Source organism: Acyrthosiphon pisum, chromosome A2 (assembly GCF_005508785.2).
Source record: "Acyrthosiphon pisum isolate AL4f chromosome A2, pea_aphid_22Mar2018_4r6ur, whole genome shotgun sequence".
Lineage (NCBI taxonomy): Eukaryota > Metazoa > Arthropoda > Insecta > Hemiptera > Aphididae > Acyrthosiphon > Acyrthosiphon pisum.
Window position 1 is genome coordinate 84,969,697 of NC_042495.1, and position 17,390 is coordinate 84,987,086.

A 17,390-nucleotide genomic window follows, 5' to 3' on the forward strand; every position below is an offset into this window, starting at 1 on the left:
AGAAGTGTAAATCAAAAAATCAAAAACGTAGACTAGCTGATCAATCTCAAGTAGACTTGACGACAAATTCAAATCTGTTTTCAGAATTTTTATCGCTTCACTATATCAATCAGTACGTTTGACATAAAACACGACTAAATTCTTATGTTGCGAGAGTGTTAGACAAAGACAGGAAATCACCGCTACCAATCCCCTTAATAATATTCACGCTAAATTCTAATATATGCCTATTATAACAATTAGTCAATTATTGGCAAAATTATTAATTACATTATTAATTATTAATATACTAATAATATTTTGTTATACAAAAATATACATACAAATCATACTAATACTATGTGCTATAACATGGGTACGATACTACGATACCAGTAAGTTTTCTGCCACCGTTGTCTGTAATTAAGTGTAAAAATATTGCAGGAGGTTACGACAAAGTAACGGATGAAAAACAAATAATATTATTATTGACATTAAGGCGATGAGCTCTGCTAGTATTATCGGCCCATGTCACCGCACCAAAATTAAACAATATAATAAATAATAATAATTTATTATATAATATATAAACTGGTCGCCACCTGGTCACGGTCTTATTTTGAACAGAGTACAGTATATTATTGTCACGGAATAATTATTCCATGATATTAAATAGTATGTTATTGTTATCGACGTTCGACGACCACGATGTCGTCATTTCAGGGAAAAATCAAATTGTAATATAAGTTATCTTAAGTTTAATTTCCGTATTATACATTTGTACTTTTACATAACCCATCCCAACCAAAACTAAATTTGGTTAATTGCCGGATATCAGCTATTATTTTTAAAATAATAAATATGTAGGTATAATAGTTAAATTATTTTTTTTTTGCTCGTCAGTTTTTCAAAAACGGTTTTCGGTTTTTGCGTTAGTATCAACATATCCTAATTACGGCCCTGCCTCTCACCAAGGAAAATACCGCCACTTACATATTGCCGCCCCAGGCATAGGCCTGTGTCGCCTGTGCCTTCCGCCGGGTCTGAAAGTAGGCCAAGTGATTTTTAACTAAAAATTACATCTAATAACATTATAACAACTAAGTAGGTACCTAATATATTTCTATACAAACCTCACTAATATATTATAATATAAATATTTAATATTATATAATCCATTATATTTACCACTCCTTTAAAGAACTAAAAAAAAATACTACCCTTAGTATGGTACACTTGTGCCCAGTAAGCCCCTAACAATATTAATACCTACATGACTGTTAGTAGGCCGCTAAAAACTTATTTTCTCGAGCTGGTCCGAAATTCCAATCCGTCCCTAGTCGTATGGAACGATCCAAAAAAAAAAAAATTACCTACCGATAAATAATATTATTTACCTGTTAAAGTGTTAGTTTTTTTTCAATTTAAAATTTCAATTTAAAAATTTTTATTTCAATATCAATTTTGATTATTATTACAATAAAATAGATCAAAGAGATTAAAGATTTTCATCAATATTTCAAATCGATTTAATGACCTGTTACAGTGTTAAAACCTTCAAATCCTGGACTTCATATACAATTTACAATGCAAAATCTAAAGCAAATACCAGTATCCAGTAGCTGTGAACCATCAAAATACGAGTACAAAAAATCGTCATATACGGAAATGTTTAAAGTATTACATTCCTTACGCCAGTAAGTGTTAATAACTAATAATTGTACTATCATGATTTACATGAATCATGATTCATAATTTTAAACTGCTAAATAAATAATAGTAACAATTTTTTGTTTTTAGAGATGAAGTTTTTTGTGATATTAAACTAGAAGCAGATGATGGCAAAATTATATTTGGCCACAAAGTGGTTTTAGCATCGGCTAGTCCATATTTTCATGCTATGTTCACAAATTTTGCAGAAAGTAATAAAGATCTTGTTGCTATAAAACACTTAAATTCTACCGCTATACAACTCTTAGTAGACTATATTTATTCTGGGGAAGTCGTGGTTACCGAAAAAAATGTACAGGTGATAGATGAAGTTTGATTTTGTTACGGACATTAGACAACAACATTTTATAATATTTGTATATCGTTTATTACCTATTATAGATATTGTTGCCAGCAGCAAATCTATTGCAGTTACAAGAAATAAAAGAGGCATGTTGTGATTTTTTACGAACACAACTGCACCATACAAATTGTTTTGGTATAAATGCGTTAGCTGATTTATATAGCTGTATGGAATTGTTAAAAAGTTCAGAATTATATACTCAACAACACTTTTCGTATGAAATATTATTTATTATCAGGATTAAAGACAAAGGCTATAAGGCAATTTGTATTTATTTTATTATTATTGTATTTTGGTTCTTAGAGAAGTGGTTGAAGGAGACGAATTCCTATCTTTATCATCTGAACAAGTCATTAAGTTGATATCCAGTGATAAGCTTATAATTCCATCTGAAGAAAAAGTAGGCAAACTAAAATTAGTTATTGTTATATTTTAGTATTAGATAAGACATTTTTAAGTCAGTAACTTAGGTACATATAAATATATAATATAATATAAATTAAAGCATAATTTATTTATAATACTACCTATCTATTTATTGTTGTAGGTATTTGAAAGTGTTATTCGTTGGGTAAAACATGAATTAGATTCCAGAAAATGTATTTTGCCCCAATTAATGGAACATGTACGTTTACCATTAACGTCGAAAAATTTCATAGTAGAAAATGTAGTTAAGGAACCTCTTCTTAATAATTGTCCTAAATGTATGTTTTGTTTTCAATATGTTTCTATCTATTGTAAATTAATTTATATTTTTATGTTTATATATTTTATGAAGGTAAAGATTACATAATCGAGGCATTACAATTTCATTTACTTAAGTCTGCAGAGGATCTTATCAGCATTCCACAAAACATCCGGACTAAGCCTCGACATGCTCGTAGTTCACATAAAGTATAACTCCGTTATAATTTATTTATCTTTCCAATAATTGTATTGATTTAATTATAACAGGTTATTTTTGTGGTTGGAGGGCAAGGGGCTAAAGCAATTGGTAGTACAGAATGGTACGACCCACAAATCAACCGATGGCAGATTGGACCAGAAATGATAACACGACGTTGTAGGGGTGGTGTAGCTGTATTAAAAGATAATTTTGTGTTTGCTGTTGGTGGTGTTTTTAAAACACTCCATCAGTCTGTTGATGTACTTGATTTAACTTCAGAATCACCTTGTTGGAAACCAACAGCTGACATGCTAGTTAAAAGGAAAGAATTAGGAGTTGGAGTAATAAAGGATTGTTTATATGCCGTAGGTTACCTAGGTTGAAATAAAACTTATTACTATATTAGTTATTTCTGTTAATTGTTATAAAGTAGGCACCAATAAATAATAAATAATAATAAATTCAAGGTTGGCGGGTTTGATGGTACTAGTTGTTTGAATAGTACTGAAGTTTTTGACTGCAAAACTCAAAAATGGTGTATGGTATCCAGTATGTCTACTAGAAGATCTGGCTTTGGTGTTGGAGTACTGAATGATGTTTTATATGTGGTAAACTAATTTTTATTTTCATTATGCATTTTATAATACATATTTTGTTTTAAAGGTAATTGGAATAAAACTCCAAAAAAAATAAATTTTGCTAATCAAGAAATTATAATTTGACTAATTATTTAAAAATATTGTATATTTTGTATATAATATTAATATATTATTATACTCAATTCAATAATTTAATAAATATAACAAAAACTTTTTCAAAGAGTGACAAACTTATAATAGGAGTCACAAAACTCGATATAATTTTTAACTTACAGATTTATACATATTTTAATAAAAAATATATATTACTAATGTTTAAGATATTACTTATTAGTTATACATTTTGTAATGTTTGAAAATTTCGTCGATTTTTTTTTTCATATGACCAAGATTTTTTATTTTGTAATTTAATTGTGTAGGTAGGAGGTTATGATTCATCAAGACAAAGTTTAAACACGGTTGAATGTTATCATCCAAGTTTTGATACATGGACTTCAGTCGCAGATTTGTGTGTACGTCGCAGTGGTGTGGGTGTTGGAGTTTTAGATGGTGTACTGTATGCAGTAGGTGGTTATGATGGATTAGAAGTTCGTAGTAGTGTTGAAGTATACAGACCTGCAAGTACAAGAGTTTGGACTACTATTGCGGACATGAATTTGTGTCGAAGAAATGCAGGTAACTTCTCATATAATAGTTCAAAGTTATTTAATGAAACATTTTTTTTTAAACGTATATATTGAATTTAACTTTAATAATCGATGTAGGTGTAGTTGCATTAGATGGTTTATTGTATGTTGTTGGTGGAAGAGACGGTATTTCCAATTTGGATTCTGTAGAATTTTACAACCCTATTACCAATACCTGGTCCATGCTAGAAGCTTCAATGCATGTAGCGCGATATTTTGCTGGAGTAGTTGCAATCAACATGTAAATTAATTTATAAAACCATGTTTATATAACCATTATAATAGGTCATCACCTTTTACAACTGGAAATCGCATTACATGCTTTTTTATTTTCATATAAATTATAATACATAATACTGTTGTTCCTATAGAACAGGCCGATTTTGAATTAGAAAGTAAAATGATAAACTGAAAGAAATGCCACAAAAAATAAGTACCTAGGTAGTTATAAAGATATATATTTTTTTTGTTAATATTACTTAATAATAAATTGTTTATTGTTTATTTTTTAATGCAATTTTTATTTTTTATGAATGATTTGAAAATTAAATATAAGGTTCTTATAAGTTGCTATTACTGGAATGTCCATTACCTTGGTTACATTGCAGTGTCAGTACTAAATTGCATTAATTTGTGCCGGCTATAGGTACGTGTTGCAGATTGCCATACATTTACAAATTACAAAACAAAAATTGAAAATAGTCAGATAATCTATTTAAAACATAATCGTAAATACATTGAATTGTGTATTTAATTTTTTGTCCAAATAATACAGAAATTCAAACTGTTGCAAAATGTAAATATCACATAAAACATTAACACAATATGATGAATATGAAATTTTGTAATTTTTATTAAAGTGTTACGGATCGGAGAGCACTTTAGCAGTTCAACTGCACTTTAACAATTCTTTGAACACGGTGTGTAATATTTATATTAATTGAAATTTACAAAATATTACTAAACTGAGTGTCTTACTATTACGACATAATATGTTTTGGAGATAAAATACATCGACATTAGAAAGATGCCAAGATATATAATATAAATTATAGACGTAATATCAAATAGGTACTCAAAAGTACTATTAATCTATGTACTCAATATAGTGCCTATAATAGTATAATATTGCTACATACTATAAATTATAATAATCCAAGACTACGACCAATTCGATATGACTATATATCTAAGTATACACGTGCACCTATTAACAGGTAAAGTTACCTGTTAATATTTTAAACTGTGTTTCATAGGTATGCTATTATATTTATCTGTAAATATGTTATTATATTTATATACATTGATTAGTTTACCAATTTTAAGGGCATTATGGTATTATCCAAAATATAAACATATTAATAACTGAAAAACTAATCGATCGAATTTAGAATTAAATACATAAACGAAAAAAGCGAGTGAACATGCTTGGCGAATCACCCTGTATACGGCAATATTCAATTGTGTATACCCATGAATGTTATACTAATTTATGATTTAATCTCAACTTTATCGTAATGTATAAAAATTGAAATAATTTATAACAATAATGTATAACAAAGCGTTTCAAATATTATGTCTATGTAGGTAGGCACTAATAATTATTAACATTTAGAAAAGCCGTGTTAAAGAGGCTAAATATATTCTAAATATATTGTATATTTTATTTACCATCGAAAAAATATAATAATGATAATCATTTGTTTGAAAATATATTTCATAAGTATATTATATTAATAAGTTACTAATATAATAACCAGAAGGTCATTGATAATGACCACGCAAGGTCACATATACTATACACATAATTATAATATAAATAATATATTATAAGTATATAACACTAATAATATTACTGATTAGTGATTAAGTTGTATTGACCTGATCTGTTGACTGTCAGTACAAACGATAATTTTAATATTGTGAGCATATAATATTAAGTTGTGCCAGTCATGTATGTTACGACGTGAGCTAAGTAAATATTAACGATTAACCAAACATATTTCTAAGTTTTATTATTAATAAATGTTTATAAATCAATATAAGAACTTAAGGTTCAATAGGGATTGGACTTTTTTTTCAATGAACTTTTAAATATGGTCTTTAAGTATATATTTAAAAATTTCAAAAATTTTAATTTGAATACAATATAATATAATAATAATATAATTACAGTATATAATTGTGAGCATGCTCGGTGAATCACCCTATATATTCTATATATTTGTGTAATCTAGTAATATTGACTATTGTAATGTGTATGTAGATAACATAATATTATATTATATCGTACCTATATTCTACCACAGAATAATATGATTATACATACACATCTTTAAGCAGTCGGTCTGTATCACTCACCTTTACTTTTTAGCACAACGGAGCTACCTAATCATAAATTAAATCAAGATATTTTATTATTTAAATTATGCGTTGAATAAATTATTATATTGAATAAAATCTTGATTTTTAATATTGTGTCAATAATGTTAATTTTAATACCGCTACAATGACTGATCATAAGATAAATATAGAGTATAGGTACCATAAAGGTAAGATAATATTATAATAACTATATTTAATTCAATAATATTTTACTTAAAATAAACCAAGAATTACTAACCATCTCAAAATAATACTGTGTGTTATGATATTGGTATACAAAAGTTGTCCCATAAATTTGTATAACTCTGAACTCATTCATTTATGATTAATTATTTTGTCATTATTAATCTAAATTTTTTATGTGATTTTAATATTTGTACGTATTTTTAATAGGTAGCATATTGGAATACTGTTATGACCTCCGTTTTTCTACCGATGAGGCGATTGAAAGCTTATAAATTATCAGGCCGGCGGGGGGTGGATCTGTAACGGGGAACATGTAAAATAACATATTATAAATGATACACAGCGGCCCCGTTACATAATACATCATTGTTCTATGGTTACATCTTCTCAATTTCAATCGCCAATTGGTAATTATTTTACCACTTCGTGCAACGGGAAATATAATGTCATACGAGTGGTAAGCCTGTACGGGCAAACGTTGTGGTGAACCAGCCGAGTATCACCACAATTATACTCTCCCTCGTTGGTCTCACTGCCGCGGTTGGTAGTACCGCCCGGTACAGCGACATCCGCAACTGTTGCAGCGGCAGCTCGTTGCCTCGTTCTCTCGTCCCTCCGCCTGCCACCTCGACAACGTATCGTACTATTGTCTATTGTCCGCTCTCGGTTTTGACTCGCGCGACGTGCGCTTTGTTCTGCGCCATCTTTTCCGCCATCTGTACCGTTGACGAAAAGTATGTGCGTTCTCTGCGAACGACGGCTCTCGGGCCCCGCAATGAGACACATTACGTCAGTACGATCGCGGCTCATTTGGTGGTTTAATCGCGAAAGTTCGACGCGACCCGGTCACCGACAGCGAATCTTAAAACCACTCGACCGACGACGACCGCGTGCAGTGACCGACGCACACTCCACCATTATGTATATAATATGTATCATTTCTTCTGAATCGATAAAAAATCTATTATACTCGCTAACTGTGTTATCGATCATTATTATAACGACTGTGGGCCAATCCGGACAAACCGAGTTGCGTCACATTATTGTTATCGGTAATCGCGTCAACATGTCAACAAGTGGTAAATTATTGTACCACTGCACGATTATTTTTATTGCTGTAATTTTACCACGCGCAAAAAATTGTTTTTTTTTTCAAATTTATTAAAATATACATGTATGTGAGTCTGGACAAAAAAATTAGGCTCAAACAAAGCAAAAGCGCCTTATGCCCTATAAAGGGTTGATAAGTAATATTTAAGTATACAATTTACATTGCAAAATCTACAGGGAATACCAACATCCAGCAGTTGTAAACCAGCCAAATATTAGTATAAAAGTATTACCATACTTATTCAAGTAAGTAGTAACTTAGTAATTTAAACTGCTACATAATTATTAAAAACCCATTTTTATTTTTAGAGATGATAAATAAATTAGAAACAGATGATGGCAGTACAATATTTGAACATAAAGTGGTTTTAGCATCGGCTATCAACTGAACCAGTCGTTGATCCCCAGTAAAGAACATAGGTAATAAAAGATGGGAACTATTATAAAAAATTGTTTTTGTTATTTTGTCTACAGGTATTAGAACAAATTTATTCATATATTATATAAAATTTAAAATTTGTTTTCATTCAATTCTAATGAAATAATTATTACCTAATGGTATTTAGAGATAAATAATGAAGATACAAAAGATCATCATGCTTCCAAAAGACATGACTTTATATTTGGTGAAAATTTCAAGTAACGACGGTGATTTCCTTATGAATTCCAACTCAATAAAAAAATTATGTTCTGAGAATTACAGAATCCATTGCTTAAAAAATTTAAACATTAAAAGCTCGTCAACAATTATTGTGGATTTACACGAAACTTTTTTTATTTCCTATAACAACAACTTTTGAGGAACATTTTCAAGTATTTTGACCTAACATACAATTTTTTATTGACAATAATTTAAAAACTAATAGAAATTAAATTTTCTACTCCCATGAAGTTGGCCCTCTGACTTTCCCATAGATACTCTATAGATACTATTGCCAGTATTCAGCAAGATTTTAGCTTCTTATGGCAACCAATGTTAAAAAATGTGCAGTCTATTACTTTGTGACCAAAATCTGCACGATAAAATTGGGAGCCAATTTCACACCGTCCCTCGACTTTACATGCCTATATATAGCACGAAAAGAGTCAAAGTATTTTTAAAATGTAATGATATATAGAAAATGGCAGTAAAAACATCCAGTGAAAATTTAAAAAATCTACGTTTATTATTATTTTTTAGACACATCAACAAATTTAATCGATTTTGTCGAAAACTGTTATTGCATACAACTCTTTGTTTATCTTTTATTTTTTTCCCCAACACTTTTAAAACCTATCGTGAAACCTCTCAAAAGTACCAACTAGATTCACTTTTTCATCAGAAAAGTTGCTGAAATTGAAAATCTAAGCATTATTTTTGTAAAATCAATACATAATTCATCGTTCCACACAAAATCTTAAACTAATAAGTTAAGAAACCTCTTGGATATGCTAGACTTATCTTCAGAATCACCATGTTGGAAACCAATATGTCGACATGTTAGTTAAACGAAAAGATTTAGGGGTTTGTGTAATAAATAACTTTATACACGTCGTAAGTTATATGTTGAAACTTAGATTGGCGATATTGGTGGGGTATTAAAAGTACTTTGTACTAAAATAGCACAGGAGTTTTTGACCGTAGCTGGTAGGTAGGTACTGAAGATTGGCGTCTGGTATCCATACGCCATACTTCAGTACTGCGGTCAAAAACTTCTGCACTATTTAAATACTAGATACTTTTAATGCCGCAAATGCCACCAACCTTATTTTTAACATACAGCTTACGACGTATAGAAAATTATTTATTACACCAACTCCTAAATCTTTTCGTTTAACTAACATATCGACAGATGGTTTCCACCATGGTGACTCTGAAGATAAATCTAGCTATTCAACAGACTTGAGAGTAGCTTTAAACACACCAACCATCACCCACAGAAAACACATAATTACTAGGCTTGTCATCATTTCAAAAGTATCAATTAGATTCACTTTTTCATCAGAAAAGATGCTGAAATTGAAAATCTAAGCATTTTTTCTACTATAAAAGTTTACAAACAAATGTTTGGAGATAAAAAAAAACAATCATTATTTTTGTAAAATCAATACGTAATTCATCGTTCCGCTCGGAATCTCAAACTTATAAGTTAAGGAACCTCTTGGATGTGCTAGACTTATCTTCAGAATCACCATGTTGGAAACCAATATGTCGACATGTTAGTTAAACGAAAAGATTTAGGGGTTTGTGTAATAAATAACTTTATACACGCCGTAAGTTATATGTTGAAACTTAGATTGGCGATATTGGTGGGGTATTAAAAGTACTTTGTACTAAAATAGCACAGGAGTTTTTGACCGTAGCTGGTAGGTAGGTACTGAAGATTGGCGTCTGGTATCCATACGCCATACTTCAGTACTGCGGTCAAAAACTTCTGCACTATTTAAATACTAGATACTTTTAATGCCGCAAATACCACCAACCTTATTTTTAACATACAGCTTACGACGTATAGAAAATTATTTATTACACCAACTCCTAAATCTTTTTGTTTAACTAACATATCGACAGATGGTTTCCACCATGGTGACTCTGAAGATAAATCTAGCTATTCAACAGACTTGAGAGTAGCTTTAAACACACCAACCATCACCCACAGAAAACACATAATTACTAGGCTTGTCATCATTTCAAAAGTACCAATTAGATTCACTTTTTCATCAGAAAAGATGCTGAAATTGAAAATCTAAGCATTTTTTCTACTATAAAAGTTTACAAACAAATGTTTGGAGATAAAAAAAACAATCATTATTTTTGTAAAATCAATACATAATTCATCGTTCCGCTCGGAATCTCAAACTTATAAGTTAAGGCACCTCTTGGATGTGCTAGACTTATCTTCAGAATCACCATGTTGGAAACCAATATGTCGACATGTTAGTTAAACGAAAAGATTTAGGGGTTTGTGTAATAAATAACTTTATACACGCCGTAAGTTATATGTTGAAACTTAGATTGGCGATATTGGTGGGGTATTAAAAGTACTTTGTACTAAAATAGCACAGGAGTTTTTGACCGTAGCTGGTAGGTAGGTACTGAAGATTGGCGTCTGGTATCCATACGCCATACTTCAGTACTGCGGTCAAAAACTTCTGCACTATTTAAATACTAGATACTTTTAATGCCGCAAATGCCACCAACCTTATTTTTAACATACAGCTTACGACGTATAGAAAATTATTTATTACACCAACTCCTAAATCTTTTCGTTTAACTAACATATCGACAGATGGTTTCCACCATGGTGACTCTGAAGATAAATCTAGCCATTCAACAGACTTGAGAGTAGCTTTAAAAACACCAACCATCACCCACAGAAAACACATAATTACTATGGCGTGTCATCATTTCAAAAGTATCAATTAGATTCACTTTTTCATCAGAAAAGATGCTGAAATTGAAAATCTAAGCATTTTTTCTACTATAAAAGTTTACAAACAAATGTTTGGAGATAAAAAAACAATCATTATTTTTGTAAATCAATACGTATTCATCGTTCCGCTCGGAATCTCAAACTTATAAGTTAAGGAACCTCTTGGATGTGCTAGACTTATCTTCAGAATCACCATGTTGGAAACCAATATGTCGACATGTTAGTTAAACGAAAAGATTTAGGGGTTTGTGTAATAAATAACTTTATACACGCCGTAAGTTATATGTTGAAACTTAGATTGGCGATATTGGTGGGGTATTAAAAGTACTTTGTACTAAAATAGCACAGGAGTTTTTGACCGTAGCTAGTAGGTAGGTACTGAAGATTGGCGTCTGGTATCCATACGCCATACTTCAGTACTGCGGTCAAAAACTTCTGCACTATTTAAATACTAGATACTTTTAATGCCGCAAATGCCACCAACCTTATTTTTAACATACAGCTTACGACGTATAGAAAATTATTTATTACACCAACTCCTAAATCTTTTCGTTTAACTAACATATCGACAGATGGTTTCCACCATGGTGACTCTGAAGATAAATCTAGCTATTCAACAGACTTGAGAGTAGCTTTAAAAACACCAACCATCACCCACAGAAAACACATAATTACTATGGCGTGTCATAATTTCCGGTCCATACTGCTATCGGTTGGTTTTTGAGTCATACCATTCTGTATTAACATTTGCTTTAGTCCACGAACCACTAAAATAACCTGTTAAAATTGAATTGATAAAAATATAGGAAAGAGGAATATCTAGTAGAAGTGCCTGGTAATGTGGTAAATCAATATTTTAGGGTGTGTCCACCGGTTGCATATTGTTGTGATGTTATCATTTTGTTTTTCTTTGCCTTAATAAACGTTGATGGCCGGAAAAGAAGCAATGTTAAAAGCTACTCCTCCCAAGTCCTCAATACCACACGCTAAAATAAAGTAGCTCTATTGAGTAGGTACATAGACAAATTGAAATCAATCCAGGTTATGTGATTGATTTTTTTCACAAAAGAAAAGACTGCTAGACTTCATACTATAAAAATATTTAATTTACAATTATACACAAAACTTTATTTAGATAATTATTATTAAAATATATGCTTTTTTTCTTTTTAAGATGATGCTCCAAAAAAAGATTCAATAGTGTTGTAATGTTGTAAACATTGTTTATGTCATAGAAAATAGAGTGATTGAGACAGAAATAAGATTCTTTAAACTTGAAAATTCCATATCCCAAATATGGTATGGGAAAATTCGTCAAAATCTTGATTCAGATAAAATATTCTTTGTTTTTTTTTAATAATACAGTAATATTTAAATCTATGTATAGTTATAATATTATAATAGATGGTGTATCGTATGCTGTGGGTGGTCACAATGGATTTGAAGTTTAGAAAAGTGTTAGAGCATACACACCTAGTACAGGAGTTTGGACTACTATTCCAGACATGCATTTGTGTCGACTAAATGCAGGTATTAAATCTTATAATAATTCTAAATTATTTTATGAAATAGTTCTTTTAAACGTAATGAATTTAAATTAAAATTTTATTTTAGGAGTAGTTTTAATAGATGGTGACTTGTGTGTCGTGGGTGGAAAAGACTGAACTATAGACGGGCCGCTCTAAGAGTGCTACTCCTTCACGCATACAACTGATTGAGCTAGGGAGTATTTCTCCTACTCTACCACCTAGTTGCCGCCGTGAATGCGCAAGTAAGGTCAAATTTTGGTCGCCGCCCAGAAGCGCTCTTACGACGGCCTTAGTATAATAAATTGGATTCTGTAGAATTTTATAGCCCCACCATCAATACCTGGATCATGGTTACAGCGTCAATGAATGTTGCACAAAATTATCCAGGAGTAGTAGGTAGTAGCCATTAATAAGCCACTTCGTTTTAAAATATGTTAACCATACTTAATATTTTTTTTATGTAGTTATACTATCTTATAATTGGTAATATATTTATTGTTTTCCTATTAATTTTACAGTTTTTGAATGTTTTATTAAAATGTAATCGTACAATTTAAATTGACTAAACATAAAATAAAAAAAAAGTGGGTAAGTGGATGTCACTCTGCTGTACAGTAGGTTAGAAGTGGGTCACTGTATAAGAAAAACGATTCTGAGCGAAGACGGTTTGTCAGTCTAGGTATTAGAATTTAGACATATTATATACTTATCTATGGTATTAAAAAATAAATTGACCTATAATAGGTACCTGTAATAAATTCCAAATTAATCATATCACAATATCCATTAGGTACTTATAATGCGTTATACATCAACAACAAACCGTGATAGTGTGATACTATCATAGATGTATAATATTATACTTTAGAAGTTTCAAGTACCCGCAAATAATATTATGGTATCACAAAAATATAACAAAAATAGTTATTTTGGGTTTTTTAATATATAATTTCGTCCACATTTGAACTTAAAATGACAAAACAGTTGATGATGTGATTATTGGATTTACTTAAAAATATATCATATGAAATATTGAAATGTCTTTTATTTCACTATTGGTATAGTATATGCCTATGCTTCTATATAATATACTATAGGTACGTGAATGCATTTTTAAAATAAATAAATAATTGGGTAATTTGTATTAACCATTTTAATAAAACTATAATATAATTATTGATTAATAATAATAATAATATAGAAATTGGACTGTTGAATTATCAATAGAACAAAAATAATTTTGAATTAGAATTTAATATAATTAGTTGTTATTACTTACTATACAAAAATAGTTTAAATAATAACATGTGGTACCTATTTTTTTTTTTAAATTTTAGAAGAATTTATAAATAACATTTTTAAACATGTAACATAAAAAAACATGTTTTTAAACAAAATGTTTAAAACTGCGAACGCTGATATTTATAGAAAAAAAAACTAAAAAAATTTAAAACTGACAATATTCGTTAACAGCTCAAAATATTTGAAAAATGTAATGGTGTATAGAAAATGCTAATATAAACTTTAAGTCAAAAGTTTATGTACCTACGGTCATTTTTTTTAGAGTTGTACCAAAAATCAATTTTCTCGAAAACAGATTCTGCATAAAAATTTCTGTTTTTCCTTAATTTTTCAATTGTTTTTAACAGCCTTTTGAAAACTACTGGGAAAATTTTACTTATGACCCCCCCCCCCTCAAGTACCAACTTGATTCACTTTCCTATCAGAAAAGATACTGTTGAAGAAAATCCAAGCACTTTTACTGTCCTAAAAGGTGATGACAGACACAAAAAAAATTTAAAAATTTAAAAAAAACACATTGTAAAATCAATACATTCATTGTTCCACTCAGAATCTAAAAGTTTAAAATGTATTAAATAATACTTATACTTAAATGTACAAAAGTGTAAGACACAAAATATTTGTTTTTTTCTTTGTTTTCAAGAACTGTTGTAATTCAAAAATGTTAACATTTATTATTATATTTTATACATTATGTAATTTTTAAAACATTTAGATTAATAACACTTAAATAATATGTAGGCAGTTATGATAAGCATTTTTTTTTTTTTTTAATTTTTAACTAAGAATATACCAAAATTGGTCCTATTTATCATAATAAAACAAATACTTGCAACATAATTTGATCATCGATATTTTGAATTATTGTAACTTGTTTGACATAATGAAGTCACATGTCAACTATCAAACTGTAGTTATACAGTATGACCATTATGTTTATTACTATTAAAAAAAATTACTTAAGTATTCAATTAGATACCTAGTTTTTTAAGTTTTATAGCATTTATTTCTTTGTTATTCAATTACTGTAGGGCACGGGTTTCCTGGTTTGCCCCCCCCCCCCCCATTGATAGAATTTAAAATTTTGCAAACCACTGATTGTATACTTTTATCGTAAAAAAATTTGGATCTTCCAATTTGAAAAATTCCTGGGTATGCCCCTGCTAGTTGGTTATGCGGTTCACCCTATATCTACTACTTTGTCCAGCGAGAGAACGCGATGATTCTGCGCATCCCCCCGCGTTACCCTACTATCAAAACCGGTTAACTCATGGCAGGGAGTTACGTGGGGATCCGCAGAAAACCCGATTTTGGTCGAACCACTGCGCGTTCTCTTGCTTAACAGTGTATGTAAGCAGTGGCGCCGAAGTTTTTAAAATGTGGTCGGGCAATTTTAAAACTTCTCGGCCTCAATATCTTAATTATTTAATATAGAGGTACCCTAGCTAATATACATTTATTCATAATCACGGTTTAAATATACTCATGCTCATATTAAAGTTGTGAAGTAAATAAAATATGGCCAGCCGGCCACATTTTTTAAAAAAGAGGTCGGGCCACGGCCCGACGTCACCGTGGACTTCGGCGCCACTGTATGTAAGAATATATTAAGTAATAAGAATATCTGCATTCCGTTATTACTGTAATAACTCAAAAAAGAGAGGAATGAAATGTATACAATAATGATATAAATATAAATAAGACGCCTGTCAATAGTTATATTAGAATTACCTGGTTTAAGCTATTACCTTCCTCCTGATCGTCGGAGGGCTCTCGAGGTCGTGATTCGAGAATATGATCAAATACACCGTACAGTAAGGTTGTAAGCAAATGATTTTACTGCGTGATACCAGGGATCAACACAAATTATTGTACCAAAAGTATTACCTGACTAGCAGCCGTCCCTGGGCTGGCCAAATGTAAACTCCTACACGAATAACCTTTTTACCTGAATCATCATTAAATGTAAACTCCTACACTAATAACCTTTTAAAATTTTTACCTGAAAATCAAAGATATTGTAATCTCCTACATAGAAATTTTTCCCTTTAAAAAATAGGTTAATATTACTTAAATTCACAATTTTGAAGTTGAAAAGCTCAAAATTATCATAACTTGAAAATAATAAATATACATTATTTAATAAACAAACGCTTGAATAGAGCTTGTTTATACGCTGTATGATGATTCTCGAAGGTTAGTTTATATCCAAATTATATACTATACTATACGTTCATATCGGCACTTGCAGTACAAAATGTTTTAAATAGATCAGCGATATGGCATCGAGTATTGTCGAATAACGATAAAACATGATAATCTCGTCTGTGCCGGAAATTTCCGAACAAATTGGCGTTTATTGCCGATAACGTAGTCCGCTCGTAACTGTATAACTGTGTATTGTTTGAGTTTAGTCTAGTGAATCTTTTGCGTCTTTCACCGTTTTGTGCAGTAAAGTTAGTCACTCTTAGTCGTACATTATTACAAATTGCAATGGAATTCATGTATAGTCAGAATGGTAAAAAATTATTAATAGTTGATAAATATAAATTTTTTTTACACTATACTGCAAAAAGTGGCCAAAAAACTTGGCGTTGTATTAATAATAAGTGTCAAAGTAAAATTTACACAAATAATACAGAGGATGGTATGACTAAATAAATGGTTATGACTATTATTTTATTAACACTTTTATTATATTTTAAAAAATTTATTTTAAACGTAAATATGATAATGATTATTGTTTTATTAACATTTTTATTATATTTTTCAAACCATTTTTATTTTATGTGTTAATATATTGCAAGACTGATATTTTTTACAGCAATACGAGCGGTATTAATTTTTTGTAGGAATTAACACTATCTTTTATAGGAGTTAACACTATCTTTTGTAGGAGTTAACACTATCTTTTGTAGGAGTTAACACTATCTTTTATAGGAGTTAACACTATCTTTTGTAGGAGTTAACACTATCTTTTGTAGGAGATAGCACTACATTTGTAGGAGTTTACCATTCCCCCCTGGGCTATGCTGTATCAGTTTTAGGTGACACGAAATAATATTTAAAATTAAACAACTCGAAATAACGAACACGCACTGATTATAGCTCAACGCAAGGAGTCCAGTTGCCGCTCGTAGAATTCGGTGTAGAAAAGTTGTGGTTTGGATGCTGTTTGCCGTCTGGTGCTCATGCACTCGAGAGGGGCTGTTGACGAGATGACTTGTGCTCGTGCACTCTG

At 30.3% G+C, this 17,390-nt stretch overlaps 1 protein-coding gene across 4 annotated transcripts in view; it reads left to right on the plus strand.

The window, feature by feature from the left end:
- LOC100166409 (kelch-like protein 3) overlaps nucleotides 1-4,708 on the plus strand; it is a 7,850-nt gene extending 3,142 nt beyond the window's left edge. For all 4 annotated transcript variants that reach the window (XM_003243255.4, XM_003243254.4, XM_029490521.1 and 1 more), the window contains 10 exons: nucleotides 1,526-1,676; nucleotides 1,780-2,008; nucleotides 2,092-2,267; nucleotides 2,357-2,453; nucleotides 2,601-2,757; nucleotides 2,832-2,947; nucleotides 3,008-3,304; nucleotides 3,407-3,547; nucleotides 3,958-4,213; nucleotides 4,303-4,708. In XM_003243255.4, the coding sequence (XP_003243303.1) occupies nucleotides 1,567-1,676; nucleotides 1,780-2,008; nucleotides 2,092-2,267; nucleotides 2,357-2,453; nucleotides 2,601-2,757; nucleotides 2,832-2,947; nucleotides 3,008-3,304; nucleotides 3,407-3,547; nucleotides 3,958-4,213; nucleotides 4,303-4,469 (1,746 nt within the window). In that variant the 5' untranslated portion in view covers nucleotides 1,526-1,566 and the 3' untranslated portion in view covers nucleotides 4,470-4,708. The remainder of the gene's footprint in view (nucleotides 1-1,525; nucleotides 1,677-1,779; nucleotides 2,009-2,091; nucleotides 2,268-2,356; nucleotides 2,454-2,600; nucleotides 2,758-2,831; nucleotides 2,948-3,007; nucleotides 3,305-3,406; nucleotides 3,548-3,957; nucleotides 4,214-4,302) is intronic.
- Nucleotides 4,709-17,390: the final 12,682 nt, after the last annotated feature.